This window comes from Hyaena hyaena, unplaced genomic scaffold (assembly GCF_003009895.1).
Source record: "Hyaena hyaena isolate Hyena2069 unplaced genomic scaffold, ASM300989v1 scaffold_927, whole genome shotgun sequence".
Classification (NCBI taxonomy): Eukaryota; Metazoa; Chordata; class Mammalia; order Carnivora; family Hyaenidae; genus Hyaena; species Hyaena hyaena.
In genome coordinates this window covers 98,885-113,075 of record NW_024081558.1, presented here as the reverse complement: position 1 = coordinate 113,075, position 14,191 = coordinate 98,885, and the positions used below count along the sequence as shown (strand labels likewise).

The 14,191-nt window shown below is 39.4% G+C and overlaps 1 protein-coding gene across 2 annotated transcripts in view; it reads left to right on the top strand.

Moving 5' to 3' along the window:
- CTTNBP2 (cortactin binding protein 2) overlaps positions 1-14,191 on the top strand; it is a 148,571-nt gene that overhangs the window by 131,218 nt on the left and 3,162 nt on the right. For both annotated transcript variants that reach the window (XM_039220946.1, XM_039220945.1), the window contains 8 exons: positions 570-722; positions 899-1,086; positions 4,302-4,480; positions 6,908-7,113; positions 7,456-7,641; positions 9,963-10,026; positions 11,809-11,941; positions 13,155-13,253. In XM_039220946.1, coding sequence (XP_039076877.1) covers positions 570-722; positions 899-1,086; positions 4,302-4,480; positions 6,908-7,113; positions 7,456-7,641; positions 9,963-10,026; positions 11,809-11,941; positions 13,155-13,253 — 1,208 coding nt within the window. The remainder of the gene's footprint in view (positions 1-569; positions 723-898; positions 1,087-4,301; positions 4,481-6,907; positions 7,114-7,455; positions 7,642-9,962; positions 10,027-11,808; positions 11,942-13,154; positions 13,254-14,191) is intronic.

Sequence of the window (14,191 nt, the reverse complement as noted above, 5' to 3'; positions counted from 1 at the left end):
TATACTTCCCCAGCAATATAAGAGTGTTCAGACTCTGTCACATCTTTGCTAACACTTTATACCTTCAGACTTTATTTCTTTAAGTTTATTTATTTTGAGAGAGAGAGAGAAAGTGAGCAGGGGAGGAACAGAGAGAAAGGAAGACAGGGAATCACAAGCAGGCTCCATGCTCAGTGCTAAACCTGATGCACAGGGCTCAGTCTCAGGACTGTGAGATCATGACCTGAGCTGAAATCAAAAATCAGATGTTTAATAGACTGAGTCCCCCAGGTACCCCCCAGACTTTGATTTATTAAAAATTTTTTCTTAATGTTTACTTATTTATGAGAGTGAGTGAGACAGAGCCCGAGTGGAGGAGGGGCAGAAAGAAGAGAGACACAGAATCCAAAGCAGGGTCCAGGCTCTGAACTGTCAGCCCAGAACCCAACACGGGGCTTGAACTCACAAACTGAGATCATGACTTGAGTTGAAGTCGTATGCTTAACCCAGGCACCCCCTGACTTTCATTTTTAACACAGTTCATATAGGATTTTGTAAAAACTTTAATCACTTTTTGTTTCTGAACACAGCTTGTTTGATCCCAGTGAAACAGTCTCCTGTTAACAAGAAAATCATCATTATCCTAGAAAATTTGGAAAAATCTTCATTGTCTGAGTTACTGGGGGACTTTCTGGCACCTCTGGAAAATCGCAGCCCTGAAAGCCCCTGGACTTTTCAAAAAGGTAAGAAAGATAATGGCAAGACCATGCCCAGAAGCAAGCTTCTATGAGATTATTCTAATCATTTTCTTGCCCAGAGTACGAGTTACACCTCTCCTTCTTTCTTAGACTTACTTTACTCTGCATTGTCCCATCGTACGGCTTACTGAGGTTGGGCCATTGCTTTTGGTTTGTTTTAGGAAACGGAACGTCTGAATGTTACTACTTTCATGAGAACTGCTTTCTGATGGGAACCATTGCCAAGGCCTGTCTGCAGGGCTCCGACTTGCTGGTGCAGCAGCATTTCCGCTGGGTTCAGCTGCGGTGGGATGGTGAGCCCATGCAGGGCCTGCTGCAGAGGGTCTTACAGAGGAAAGTGGTGAATAAGGTAACAGCCTGCAGCGTGCCACCTGCAGAAGGGGCGTTAGCGTCTGGGGCCAGGCTGGAGTTCTACCACTTAGTGACCACGCAGCCTTGGACAAGGAAAAGTTTTGGATATTCAAGGATTAAATAAGATAACACATAGAACAGAACAGTTTCTGGACTGTGTTTAAAAAACAAAAAAAAAGCTTTTACTATTGTTATTAACTGTTCTCAAGGACTCTCTCTAAGTTCTAAATGCTATACAGAAGGCCAGATTAGAAAATCAGGCACTGGCTTTGAGTAGCTACTCTTCCTTGAAGCCTTCAAAACATTATCCATCCATTCAAGCTAGTGTAATATATTAGTGTTACACTGTGCTAGAGGAAATATTAAAAAGCCACATGAAAAATTAAAATTCTTTAGCTTTTGACACATTTTCAAGAGTAATTATAACTTCCAATGATTATTTCAGAATAAAATATTCTGTATCCTCCCAAATAACAAAATTAACTTACTGCTGACCAAATCTAGGACATTACTATTTAATTAATATTTTTAAATCAAGCCAGTATGAGTGTCAGGTTTGATTTAAAATAGTAGAGCTCCATTTAATAAGACTTTACCCCTTACTCTAGCACAATAGGACACTTTGTGATCTTCTATCACAATATTTTAAGCTGCAAATAACACAGTACCCAGTGCTGCCTACTTGACAAATAGAAGCCTATTTTCTCACATAACCAGATGTCTCGTGGCAGATGTTGGTGACTTCTGTTCACCTCTGTGATGTCAGGTCCTGGGTCTGGGGGACTCTCTTAACCTCCCTTCAAGATGGCAGATATCAGCCAGGCTTCGGCACCATACAGCATAATCAAAGGCAGGAATCTGGATGCTACTTCAGATAAGAGAGCTTTGGCCTTCTCAGTCTCTTTATCATGGAGGAAAACATCTATTTCTTAAACCCCCAGTAACAGAAGGCTTACCCTACATGTTTCATTAATTAGAACTGTTTTTGCCCAGACTATGGCAAGACTTACTTTCCAAAGACAGAAGCTCTCCACCAAATACCTGAACAAAATTCTGTGTCCGTTGTGTTAGAGTGTGTGATGTGCACACATCTGTGGGTACAGGATCGGGAGGAGAGTGGGGAGAAATAGAGTGGGGACAGTTCTGGTAATTCAGTGAACTGTGCTTGCCACTAGTGATTTGAATTAGTATTTGAAATTCCTAATTTAATCAGGGAAATTATGTACCCCAACTATGTTCAAGGCTGTTGGCTGGTAATAAATACATGCTTTTGACCAAAGCCAGGTCATTGTATGGCATCCACCAGTAGGAAGAAGACGAGCTAACGGCCATCATAGTTGTGTAGTTTTTCATATTACTGATGCTTCCATTAATTTTATCATTAATATTTAAATCTCTTTGCCAAAAAATTCACATAAATAATCACAAAAGATACTCCTTTTTTTAAAGACTTTTTTTTTTTTATAAGAGCAGTTTCAGGATACAGTAAAATTGAGAAGAAGATATCCAGACTTGCCAATACCCCCTGCTCCCATTCATGCATCATCTCCCCCGTCATCAGTATCACTCACCAGAATGGTACGTTTCTACCAAGGATGAACCTACATTGAATCATAATCACCCAAAGTCCATAGTTTATCTCAGGGGAAAATATGGAAGCTTCACAAATTTGTATGTCATCCTTGCTCAGGGGTCATACTGGTCTCTGAAAAGTACCAGTTTTATTCTGTAGATGTGGCACTGTTTCAGGTAAAATGTACCCCTCCCCCCCACATACACACCCAGTTCTCTGGTACACACAGTTTGTAAAGGGTTTATTTTAGTTATTTTGAAAAGTTCCAAGCTGTAAGCCGTGCTCTTTTCTCCACTGTGTTTGAGAATGGAAATGTGGGGTGTGCCGTGAAGAACAGGAAGGCAGAAGGGTAATGCCTTTCACTTACCAAGAATCACTACGAGGAGGTTAATAAAACAGATTCCTTGGGTACATGTATGATGGGCATGAGGGACTCCTGCCAAACATCAGAAATCTTGTGACTACAGAACTCAAGCTTTGGGGGTACTTCAACATTTGCTGGCACTTGTTCACAATTTCTTCCTACAGGTCTTTCAAGGAATAGAAGTTAAGAGGCCTTTCAGGACAATAGCAGGCATCCTACTAGTATTTAATAAACAAAAATTAGACTTTTATTAATAAGTAAATATTCTGTTATCATTAATTGTAATACAAGATATCATTCTTGCTGGAAGAATATCAGAGAAAGAGAAATATGATTGTTCGTCTTTTGAACAGAAGGGAAATTATGAGATCCCACAGCCTCGTGTAACATACTAATATCATTTTAACAGAGCTGCAGGGATCACTGAACCACTCTTTCATTTTGGCCAAATTATATCCCCTTCAAGTAGGACATATCCATATTCATAGATTATCTCATAATTTTTTGATAAAACAAAGATTTATATGAATCCCTTTCTTGTAAAATACTGAGTTAACTGCTGTATCTGACTTTTGAAGGATATTTCTCCTAGTACTAAAGAAATCTCTGTCCTTTTGTGAACCCTCTGTACTACAAAAAAAAGGATTTTATTCCATAAAATATAAATCTAAAAAGAATCACTATTGTTAAAGCCTGTATGTTATATACTATTTAAAATTTGCACATTTAAAAATTTGGCAGCAAATTTCTTTATGCCAGCAGAGCTCTGTACATTTTGATGAAGTTCGCATTTTAGCCGAGACCTTCCTTCTCAGGAAATTAAAACTAATAGGAGGTGAACATGCCACAGATCCAGATGGACCATCTTGTCACTTACCTGAACTCTGACATAGCTAATGTCATTGTTTTCTTCAGGAAATCAAAATCCTGTTGAACACTTACTATGTCCAAGCACCTGTGAGGTACTTTGTATGCATGTGAATAATAGTATCTTCCAGAATTGATATTTAAGAATTGGTGTAAGGTTTCTTCTTACTGCTCTTTTGTGTCTGAACCCTTTCATTTTGCATCATCAGCTGCGCGTCTGAACCTCATGCTAACACACACTACACTGTGGAGTAGCTGTCCCTCCCCCAGCCCTCTCAGACAGATCAGAGCCAGCTTCATTTTTGTTTGATAGTTTTAAATGTTTATATTTTTAATTTGTGAACTGTTAAAAACAGAAGGAAAAGAATCACTAAGCCAAGCCTCACATTCGTCCTCTCTGTCTCCGTAGTTCAGAGGTCAGGTGCCTTCTCCCTGTGACCCTGTGTGCAAGACCGTCGACTGGGCCCTGGCCGTCTGGCGCCAGCTCAACTCCTGCCTGGCCCGCTTGGGCACACCTGAAGCACTTCTGGGGCCAAAGTATTTCCTGTCCTGTCCTGTAGTCCCAGGACAGGCCCAAGCGACAGTGAAGTAAGTGACATTTCTCCTTATTTACCTATTTAAAATAGAGCCTTGGTGGGGTGCCTCGGTGGCTCAGTCCATTCAGCATCCAACTCTTGGTTTTGGCTTAGGTCCTAATCTCGTGGTTTGTGGGTTCGAGCCTCAAGCCTTGGGATTATTTCTCTCCATTTCTCTCTTCTCCTTTCCTGCTCACTCTCTGTCTCTCAAATAAACTAAACTAAAAGTAAAACTAAAATTCAAATAAAGCCATGATCATATTTGGGACCTGTGAGAGCCAGGATGCTGAAGGGCCACCTTGTACCACCTCCTGTCATCAACATGGAGTGGCAGAGCTCTGCACTTCCTGTCAGAGGCTGACCATGAATTCCCTGTTGGGTCATGGTCCTAATGAAACTATTTTCACTAAGAACTAATAAATAGCAGTTTCCATCTGTCACAGAAGCCTCCTCAGAATCCTGTTCAACATGCAGTGCCCTGTCTCCTGGGAAATGCCTACATGAAAAGTTCATCAGGGGTCCTATAACCAAAACACAAAAGCATACATTCTATTGATGAATTAAAAAGCTTCCTCCTTTATTAACGAGACTTAAATCCTCACTATGTTTTCCTTTGTAACAGTTTATGAGAATAGACATATTAATAATAAGGTTAATGAAATAGAAAACCAGGAGGAAAAAATTAGTCACAATCCAGCTTCGTAAGGTCCTGTGATTAGCTGTTAGCATCAATTCTGTACTTCTGGCATCCTCGGCATAAATCCATTTTGGAAAGCAGAGGATACAGATAATCTGTCTTCTTTATTGTAAAAAACTGTCAATTTCAAAACAGCTAATTGGGGGAAAGGAAGAATTACAGTATTAAAAATATATATAGCATTTTCTTGCTAAAGAGCATAAATACATTTCACCTCTTTTTTCATCAGTATTATAAGTAATGTAAGCATTTTTCACATCCAGAGTCTCAGGATTCTTAGGAGCTAATTTTGGCCTTCCCTATCTGGAGCACAGGCTTCGCTGGCAACTGTAGAGGCTCTGAGATGTTCACCCACTCGCAGGCCAAGTGCACGATGCTGGGTCAGGGGCCAGGGACTTCATCACTCACAGCACAGCCCCAGCGGGTGCTCCACATTTGCATTGGTTTGCCTAGCTCCTCGGGTCCCAGGAGATGATGCACAATGGCCCATGGAAGCTGGCTTTGCATCACCACTGCCCAACTCTGGGCTTAGCAGTGCCCCAGTCTCCTGAAGGGGGCGGGGGGGGGGCAGTTCATAGCAAATCTGCCCACCCTTTGCCCTGGAAGGAAACGTCATTTTTCTTATCCTAGTAAGGAAATAAATCTGCCTCCTGCTCCAGATGGAGACACTATCTCTATCTTCCAAGGCTGTTTGCTGTGCTAACGTCCTCAAAAAGATAGTCCAGGACCAAAGTGGACACTAAATGTGTAGAAATGCCATGGAGGATTATCTCCCAACAGCCCTTTTAAGGAAGTGCTATTTTTTTTTTTAAATCAAAGCTTGCCATCTTTACCCCTTTAGCACCTATAGGAGTCCCTCCGCAAGTTTGACTTATGGTACAGAACACCGGATTTTTGTCTGTACTCCCCTATTACCGTTTTTTTTTTCTCTCGAATTATATTACATTAACAGAGAGCTTAAAATAGAGAGATGCTTGATACCTGGGTAAAAGTTTTTAACAGTCTTGAAAGGCTTATGCTGATGTCTAGTGGCTTTGAAAACTTTGCTGTACCAGGAAATGTAGTTTGGTTTCTACAGCCTTTAACCAGGTGTTTTTTGTTTTTTTTTAATGTTGCAACAAAGTGTAATCTTTTTTGAAGGAATTTTAATTGCTATTGGATGCCCGAAACTTGGGTAAAGTCCTGCTACTCCAGCTGTTCCTGCAAAGAGTCCATCTGAGGAGACAGCTGGTTGACCCCATCGCCCCTGCAGGGAAGCCCACCCACGTGCAGACACTGAGCCTTTGCCTTGGGGTAGACAGATTTAATTTGCCACTGATTATAGGTTATACCCCAATTTCAGAAATATTAAAACATGTGTGTCTTATTAAGGAAATATGGCAAGTCAGGTTAAGCTATTTAGACACACACTTCCAGGAAATCTTTTTTCTAAACTTCTGCCTGTAAATTTGCTTTCCTTTCCATATATTTTATTTATGCATTCACTCAACCCACACCTAAGCACTGATTCTTCCTCTCAATGATTTTATTAAACAGTTTCATTTTCAATATACATTGTATTTCTGAGGCAAAATCGAACTTCTTTGATATTGGATAATTTCACTGATTTCAACACTACCTATGAAAGGTAGCGTATCTGTAGAAACAATGTTTTCTCTATGATCTTCAAACTTGTCTTCTGTAGTATGGTGTGTGATTTGAGAGAGGTCAGGTCCTAACTGTGAACCACCCTTCTCTTGCTAGGTGGATGGCTAAGCTGTGGAATGCCATCATTGCACCCCGAGTTCAAGAAGCAATATTGTCAAGAGCCTCTGTGAAAAGACAGCCTGGCTTGGGGCTGGTAACTGCTAAAAAACACCCTAGCCAAGGACAGCAGGCTGTGGTTAAAGCTGCTCTCAGCATCTTGCTCAATAAAGCCGTGCTGCATGGCTGTCCCCTCCCAAGAGCAGGTACGGGTTTGGTGCTGGGAGGGAAGGAAATTCACTCTTCCATAATACTTGTTTGAATTTGTTATTAGGAAGCTCTTGTTTTTTTCTTTGTAAGTAATTATCTCGACCCAATGTATATTTCATACCGTTGTTCCAGAACTCACTCTAAATTATTGGCTCATGTTTAAATTCCAGATCTCTAAGTGAAGTTTGCTGGTTCATAGCATCCCTGCTTGGGTATGAAGCACAGCCATGATTCTGAAGATTATTTCTTGGAGAATTGCAATGGTTATATTTTGCTTTACTATGAAACTGCATTATCACTGCCTGCCTTTTGGCAAAATGTGATTTGTGTTGTTTCAGAGCTGGACCAGCATGCGGCTGATTTTAGAGGAGGAGGTTTCCCCCTGTCTATAGTTTCAAGTTACCACAGTTACAGCAAAAAGAAAGGAGAGAGCGGTGCCTGGAGAAAAGTGAGCACCAGTCCTCGCAAGAAGTCTGGCCGCTTCTCTCCCCACTCCTGGAACAAGCCGGGCCTGAGTGAGGAAGGTGAGGGAGGCAGCCATGCTGCCTGGAGGAGCGTAGGTACTAGCAGTCTGGTTTCTGATCGCAAATGTGCTTTGGGGTTTTTCAATGCATATTTTCATAGAATGAACAAGGAGTAGTAGGTACATTTCCAAAACTATTTGGGAGAAATATTCATTGGTTTTTTTGTGGCATCCACAACTAAATCTATATACTTTTCTCCTTTCATGTGTCTGAGAGCCACATACATTTTTTAAAGTATGTGTATAGACATATATTTGATACCAGTTTAAGGCCTTTGTGAATCAGTTTTAAATCTTTCTTTTTCATATATCGTACCATGTACCAGGTTCTATTCTATACACGGAAATAGAGCAAACCCAAAAATCCCTGCCCTCTTAGAGTTTACATTCTAGTAAATAAATCATCAAAGAGGTTCAATAGAATGGAAGATCATCTATAAAAAAGATGTAAGTCTTCATTCCAACAAGATAGAACACATTTATTTCTGGTGTTAAACCTATTCATTTTGCCTTTGATAATAGGATAATCAGCAATTACACAAATTATAAATGTCTTCCCTAAAGGATATCCTTAAGATAGAAAAGACGTTCCAACCTCATATGTACTGTAGATTTCTGATATATGTAATTTAGATCTCCAGGAGCCCCACCCCCAGCATAGTCTGTTGTGTATAATTTCATGGCAACTTTATAGCAGTAGGATTGCTAAAAAAGAATATTATGCCTAAAATCTTGAAACAAGAAAAATTGATTTTGTTCATTAATGTATTTTCATACTTCAGCTTGTATTTTGTTGATTTTTAATATTAATACATGCATTAATTACATGTTTTGTAATTACTCCAAGTGTGTGTCAGTAAACGTGACTTTTTTTAATGACAATGGAAAGTCATTGAATATAAATTGAGAGTTTACTTACATTTTTTTAAAGGTAAATATTGCCATTATTTCCCAAAGTTCATTTCAGGGAGTAAAATCATTAGACTCAAGCCCCCTAATATGTCCTGGACACTCCCGAAGTGACCTTCTGCAGCAGGGACTATACCTTCCTCTTGTTTATCTACAAAAGAGCTCTAAAATGGGTATTATCCTATTTCCAGGTAACAAAACCGAGGTTCAGAAACCCTTGGCTCTGTGTCTAGATCACCTCTTCTGGAAACATGGGGATCTTGTTACTTGCAAGTCCAGTGCTGTTTTCCTCCATCCATGTCACTTTAATCCCATGATACTCAGGAGTCATCCAGGCTCTTCATTATTATTTCCAAGTTTATTACAGTTTCTATAGGGTTAAAAACCAGCTTCTTACTTGAGCCAAATAATTATCTAATCATCAATATATACTTTATAGAGTTGACAAAAGCAATAAAATGAATGTAGACTTAGAGCAAATTATGGAAATAAGTCAAACTCAGAAAACTATTATGTAAAATATTTAGAAGTTAAAAAAATTATAAACGATTTTATGTTTATATTCAATACTCTTTGGAACATGAAACCTTATTTGCAAGATTAATAGAATTGTGTGCAACCACAGTGTACACAGATGTAAAAACAGCGATTTATAAAATCCAAAAAGTAATTCTACAAAGTAAAATTCATGGGTCAGTGGTTAGGTGAATAGACCACTGATCGGTTAAATACCAAAGACTGACATGTCTCTCTGGTTATTCCATTTTTTATAATGGTAAAGTTTTTTTTTTCCCCAATAACTCCATTTGATAAAGGATTATTGCAATCTTTAGGTTGATAGTAGATTTTTTGATGTCATTGTCTATCAAAGTAGAAACCCCTTTTCCATTCTGTACAGATAAGTAGGGATGGTTATAAATTTGGTAAAGACACAAGCTCTTTTTCCCCCAACCTAAAATAGAAAAGCTATGATGTCAGGTCATAGGCTTCCAGAGGTAGGAGCCATGCCCAGGTGCCTGGATGGTAATTAGGGAAAGCCACTAGTCCATCTCTCTGACAAGGACGACAAAAGTACGGGAAAAGAACTAGTATAGAGATTGTCTCTGATGATCTGCTCTTCATGAGCAGATATATTAAATTCAGGTTACTTTTCAAATCATTCTTTAGAAATCATTGTGCTGGCTACATTCATACAATTTTAGAAGAGGGACCGTTCATTTATAAAAGCAGTGCCTAGGCAGGAAGCTACATACAGAGCCACTGCCCTGAGGAAAAACTCAAGAGATGGATTCAATCCAAAAACCATACAGAAGTGCAGAATTCATAGTCTGTTTCTTTTTAATACAGAGTTCAAGATGCACAGGGACAGTGATTCATTCTATTGATAATTTTATTATCTTTTTCTTTAAACAGGTATCAGAATTAAAGCTCTGTCTCAGCTGAATTGCAACAGGAATGCTTCCCTGTCAAAACAAAAGTAAGTTTCCCTTTAACTTGGAGCAGATAATACATGTTCTCATGATTTGTGCATCTATTATACTGTTAATATTATTTTTTGAAAAATAGAAGTCATTCATTAAACTGAAATCTAAGGAATGAATGTGTATTGGTAGGAAAACTTTCCCTTATAATTTCTTTGGTTGGCCTAATAATCAAATTGACATAAAACAGATTACCAGAAGAAAAATGAATTTCATACGGAGGGGAGCCCCAAAGATAGGAAACTCAAGAGCAAGTCAGGCAGTTGAGGTGTATATGCCCTCCTGAGCTAAGGCAGGGGATAGAGGCCTGGGGCGATTCGCCGGTTGTAAAAGCAGATGCCTGCCTTCCCACACTGATAGCTATTTCAGATCAAAGGTTTTCTCTGGTAAGAGCTTTTTCTGGACCAGCCCTCCATTTAAATTCTTTTAGGTACTTAAGGGAGAGGTACAAGTTTTCCTTGAGTCAGCTGGGTCTTGACTGACTTCATATCAAAATAACCCACATGCCAAGGTGACACATTTTGGGGTGGCATATTCTCCCTGTCAGATGAAATCTAAAAAAACATGTTCTTTAAGCTCAACATAAAAACCCTTTTTTGATTTTAGTTTGTTGAAAAGGTAGGAATTTAGTTTGTTGAAAAGGTAGGAATTATTCTTGACTTCATTTTATCTAACTTGATCATTATTAATGCATTTGACATAAAGATCTGTAAAAACCCTGTATTTGTGGACTTTTTTTTTAGAAATATTTTTTACAGTTACTTTTTTTTTAAATTTTTTGAATGTTTGTTTATTTTTGAGAGAGAGAAGGAGACACAAAATTGGAAGCAGGCTCTGAGCTGTCAGCACAGAGCCTGATGCAGGGCTCGAACTCACAAGGTATGAGGTTATGACCTGAGCCGAAGTTGGGTGCTTAACTGACTGAGCCATCCAGGTGCCCCATTTGTGGACTTTTAAACAGGCTTTATAGGAGTGATTTTTTAAAATACTGGATTTATAGAAACTTGCTTTTAGGTGATAAATGTTTAAAGTGATTATTTTATTTTCTTATGTTGCCTGATTCAGCTTTCAAATTTTGAGGTACAAAGGATCATTTAATCATAGAATAGACATATTAGGGCAGTTTGTAAATAGCTCTCCATTGTAAACCAATAAATTGTGTGCCCTGTCACTTGACTGGTAACATTTAGAACACTGGTTCACAGAATTACAGAAACGGGATGTAAAGAGAGAGAAGATTGATAAAGGAAACCATATCACATGCTTCTCTCTGCAAGGCGCACTGCTAACTCCATTATATATAGCAGCCTATGTGTGTTCCCCAATAACTCCATACTGTAGATATAAGGAATTCATGACAGCAAAGAGAACCCAGAACACTGAAGTGTTAAGGAGGCAAAAGAAAAGAAAATGTGCCCCATGGCCATGTTGCTAGTAAGCGGTGGAGCCAAGTTTGAAATTCCTGTTTGTGCTAATGGACCACACTGCCCCCCTCTCCCAGTGTTTAGTGTCTCAGTTTCATCCAGGCTTGGAAGAAAAGGGAACAGTAATGAGACTGGAATGTTGTAAACCAAGTGGATTTCTCAGTGAATAAAATTTTATCTTATTGAGAAGTATTTTGAGTGGCACTTAGGAAGGAGGGTGAGTTGTGCCATCAAATGACATTTTAAAATGCATTTAAAAGGATATCTAAAAACTCTCTTTCTACCCCACACCAAACCCCCAAACCTGGATTGTGGTTCCTGCTTTGAAAAACTCTTTTCTGAAATTTGTATTAGGTCTTTAGAGAACGATCTGTCATCGACATTGAATTTGGATCAGAGACTCTCTCTGGGTTCAGATGATGAAGCAGACCTGGTCAAGGAACTTCAGAGTATGTGCTCCAGCAAATCTGAATCTGATATAAGCAAGGTAAGCAGTACAAGTGGGGAAAGACATTGAATGGCTCCCCCAACAGAAGAGAGATTTTTTCGTTTTTAGTGTTTATTTATTATTGAGAGAGACAGAGGGAGACACAGAATCTGAAGCAGGCTCTAGGTCCTGAGTCATCAGCACAGAGCCAGACACGGGACTTGAATTCAAAGGCAGTGAGATCATGACCTGAGCCAAAGTTGGGCACTTAACTGACTGAGCCACATCCCAATGCTCATTCTCTGAAAGAAGCTCCTTATTGAATAGTATGGTTAATGCTCCAAATCAAACCATCCTTACCTCGCTTAAAAAAGGTTTTTCTTCCAAAATATCTTTTCTATAATAATGGAGTTCTGTTTAGTACAGCCTGCTTTTCCAAACTCTTCTGAAAGACCTGAGGTTAAAATTGCATGTTGATTGTATTAGCACAAATCACACTGACGCATTCAGGCAGCACTAAGGTTACCCAGGCTTGCTTTTCCTCTTTCATTTTCCTAAGGTTGGCATATAAGTCATCTATCAGTAAGAGAGCAACACAGCAGACTCATGTAATAGACACAGAACAGCCACAGCTTTCCTTACAAATAAGAAAATTTGGCCTGTATAATCCATATAGTCATAGTCTTTAAGCTGTGAAAACTTGAGATCCAAATATAGAAATCAGTGACCCAAAGTCTCAAAGGTGATTTCACCAGCATCAAGCTCAACCTGTTTTGGGACTCTTCTGGCTACAGCAAATCTACCCAGACTTCCGTGATAAATGCCCTTTACTTGAAAGGGATGATAAGCAGGTGGTTATAATATGAAGGTTCCACTTAAGGACTCAGCCCTTACATCTGCACAGTCCTAATCTCTGGGCCAGAGTAGGTTTGGCTGTCTTATTTAACCTTGCTGGAAAGGAGGTGAAATATTCATCTTCGGGAAAACTATGGTAATGATTACAATCTTTCAGTTTTATATCCTTTCTTACCAAGAAAGTTTTTTTTTCTATAGGGCTCATCTGGCCATCTTTTGATTTTTTTTTAATAGACTCTCTTCCCATAGAGGTGATTTCTCATGCATTTTCCTATAGTTTCACTTAAAGACTTCAAGTCTTTGTTGTGAATAGTACAGGCCTTGAGGGGGTGTTCAGAGAGCTCCTAAAGGTCAGAGAAGAATGGGTTTTCTATAGTGACTTTAAGTTGTGCCTTAATATTAATTGTGTATTTTCCAGATTGCTGATTCCAGGGATGATTTAAGGAGGTTTGATAGTTCAAGAAACAACCCTGCATTTTCAGCAACTGTTAATCCAAGAATGCCAGTGTCGCCAAAGGTAAGTGCCCATTTCCCCACAAAGTGTTACAGAGAAAGGAACGCTGTGGAAGCCTCCAAAATTTTGGAGGTCTTTTGAGAAGGTCTCCATTTGTTTTTATTCGTGTATGCTAAAGCTAAATATAATGTAACTTCTGTCTTGGCTCCATCTTAAAATATATTCGAGAGTCTTTAAGATTTCCTGCATTTTGGAATTCCGAAGGTCTAAATAATGTAAAGATCTATTACACATGAAAAAACAGTTTCCTTTTTAGTTTTTTGCCATAACACACATTGGTTTCCGTGAGATACTTTTTCCTTTAAAAAACATGTCAGAATGGCCAGTAGAAGAGCCAGGATTCCAATTGACCTCATTAACCTTTCAAAATAACTCCTATGATTGGTTAATAAATGCCAGATGGCCCAGCCTGGTACTCCTGGGTGAACAGAAACAATAAAACTACTTCTTACCCAGTAGTTACTCTGTGAGGATGCGGGTTTCATGGAGGCATTTAGTAATAGGTGGTTTGTTCACCGAGCCATGTCGAGTGTGGTTCACATCCTGTTCCCATCCACTCCCAGGGTGGCTGTGGGGGGTTTGCAGAAAGCAGGGTTATAAATTGAGCATGGTGAGACTATTGAATTATTAATCCTTATCTGCTCACCCCAGCTTCATTAGGTCTCCGTCCTAATGAAGTTATATGGGAGGCGTTGGCAAGGCGGAGGTCCTGAATAAAAAACACATAATATGATGATCTGTGAAGGAAGAGTATGACCTTCCTGGCTCACTCTATCATAACGTCTGTCCCCCCCCCCAACCTTCCCAATAGGGAACAGTTTCGAAAGACGAGCAAAAGCAACAGCTGCCACTGTTTAATACCTAATGGAGACCAGGTTTTGTACCCCGCTTTCTCTGTCACAGGACCTTATTGGGTGCTACAGTAAGGTACTGTCCACAAA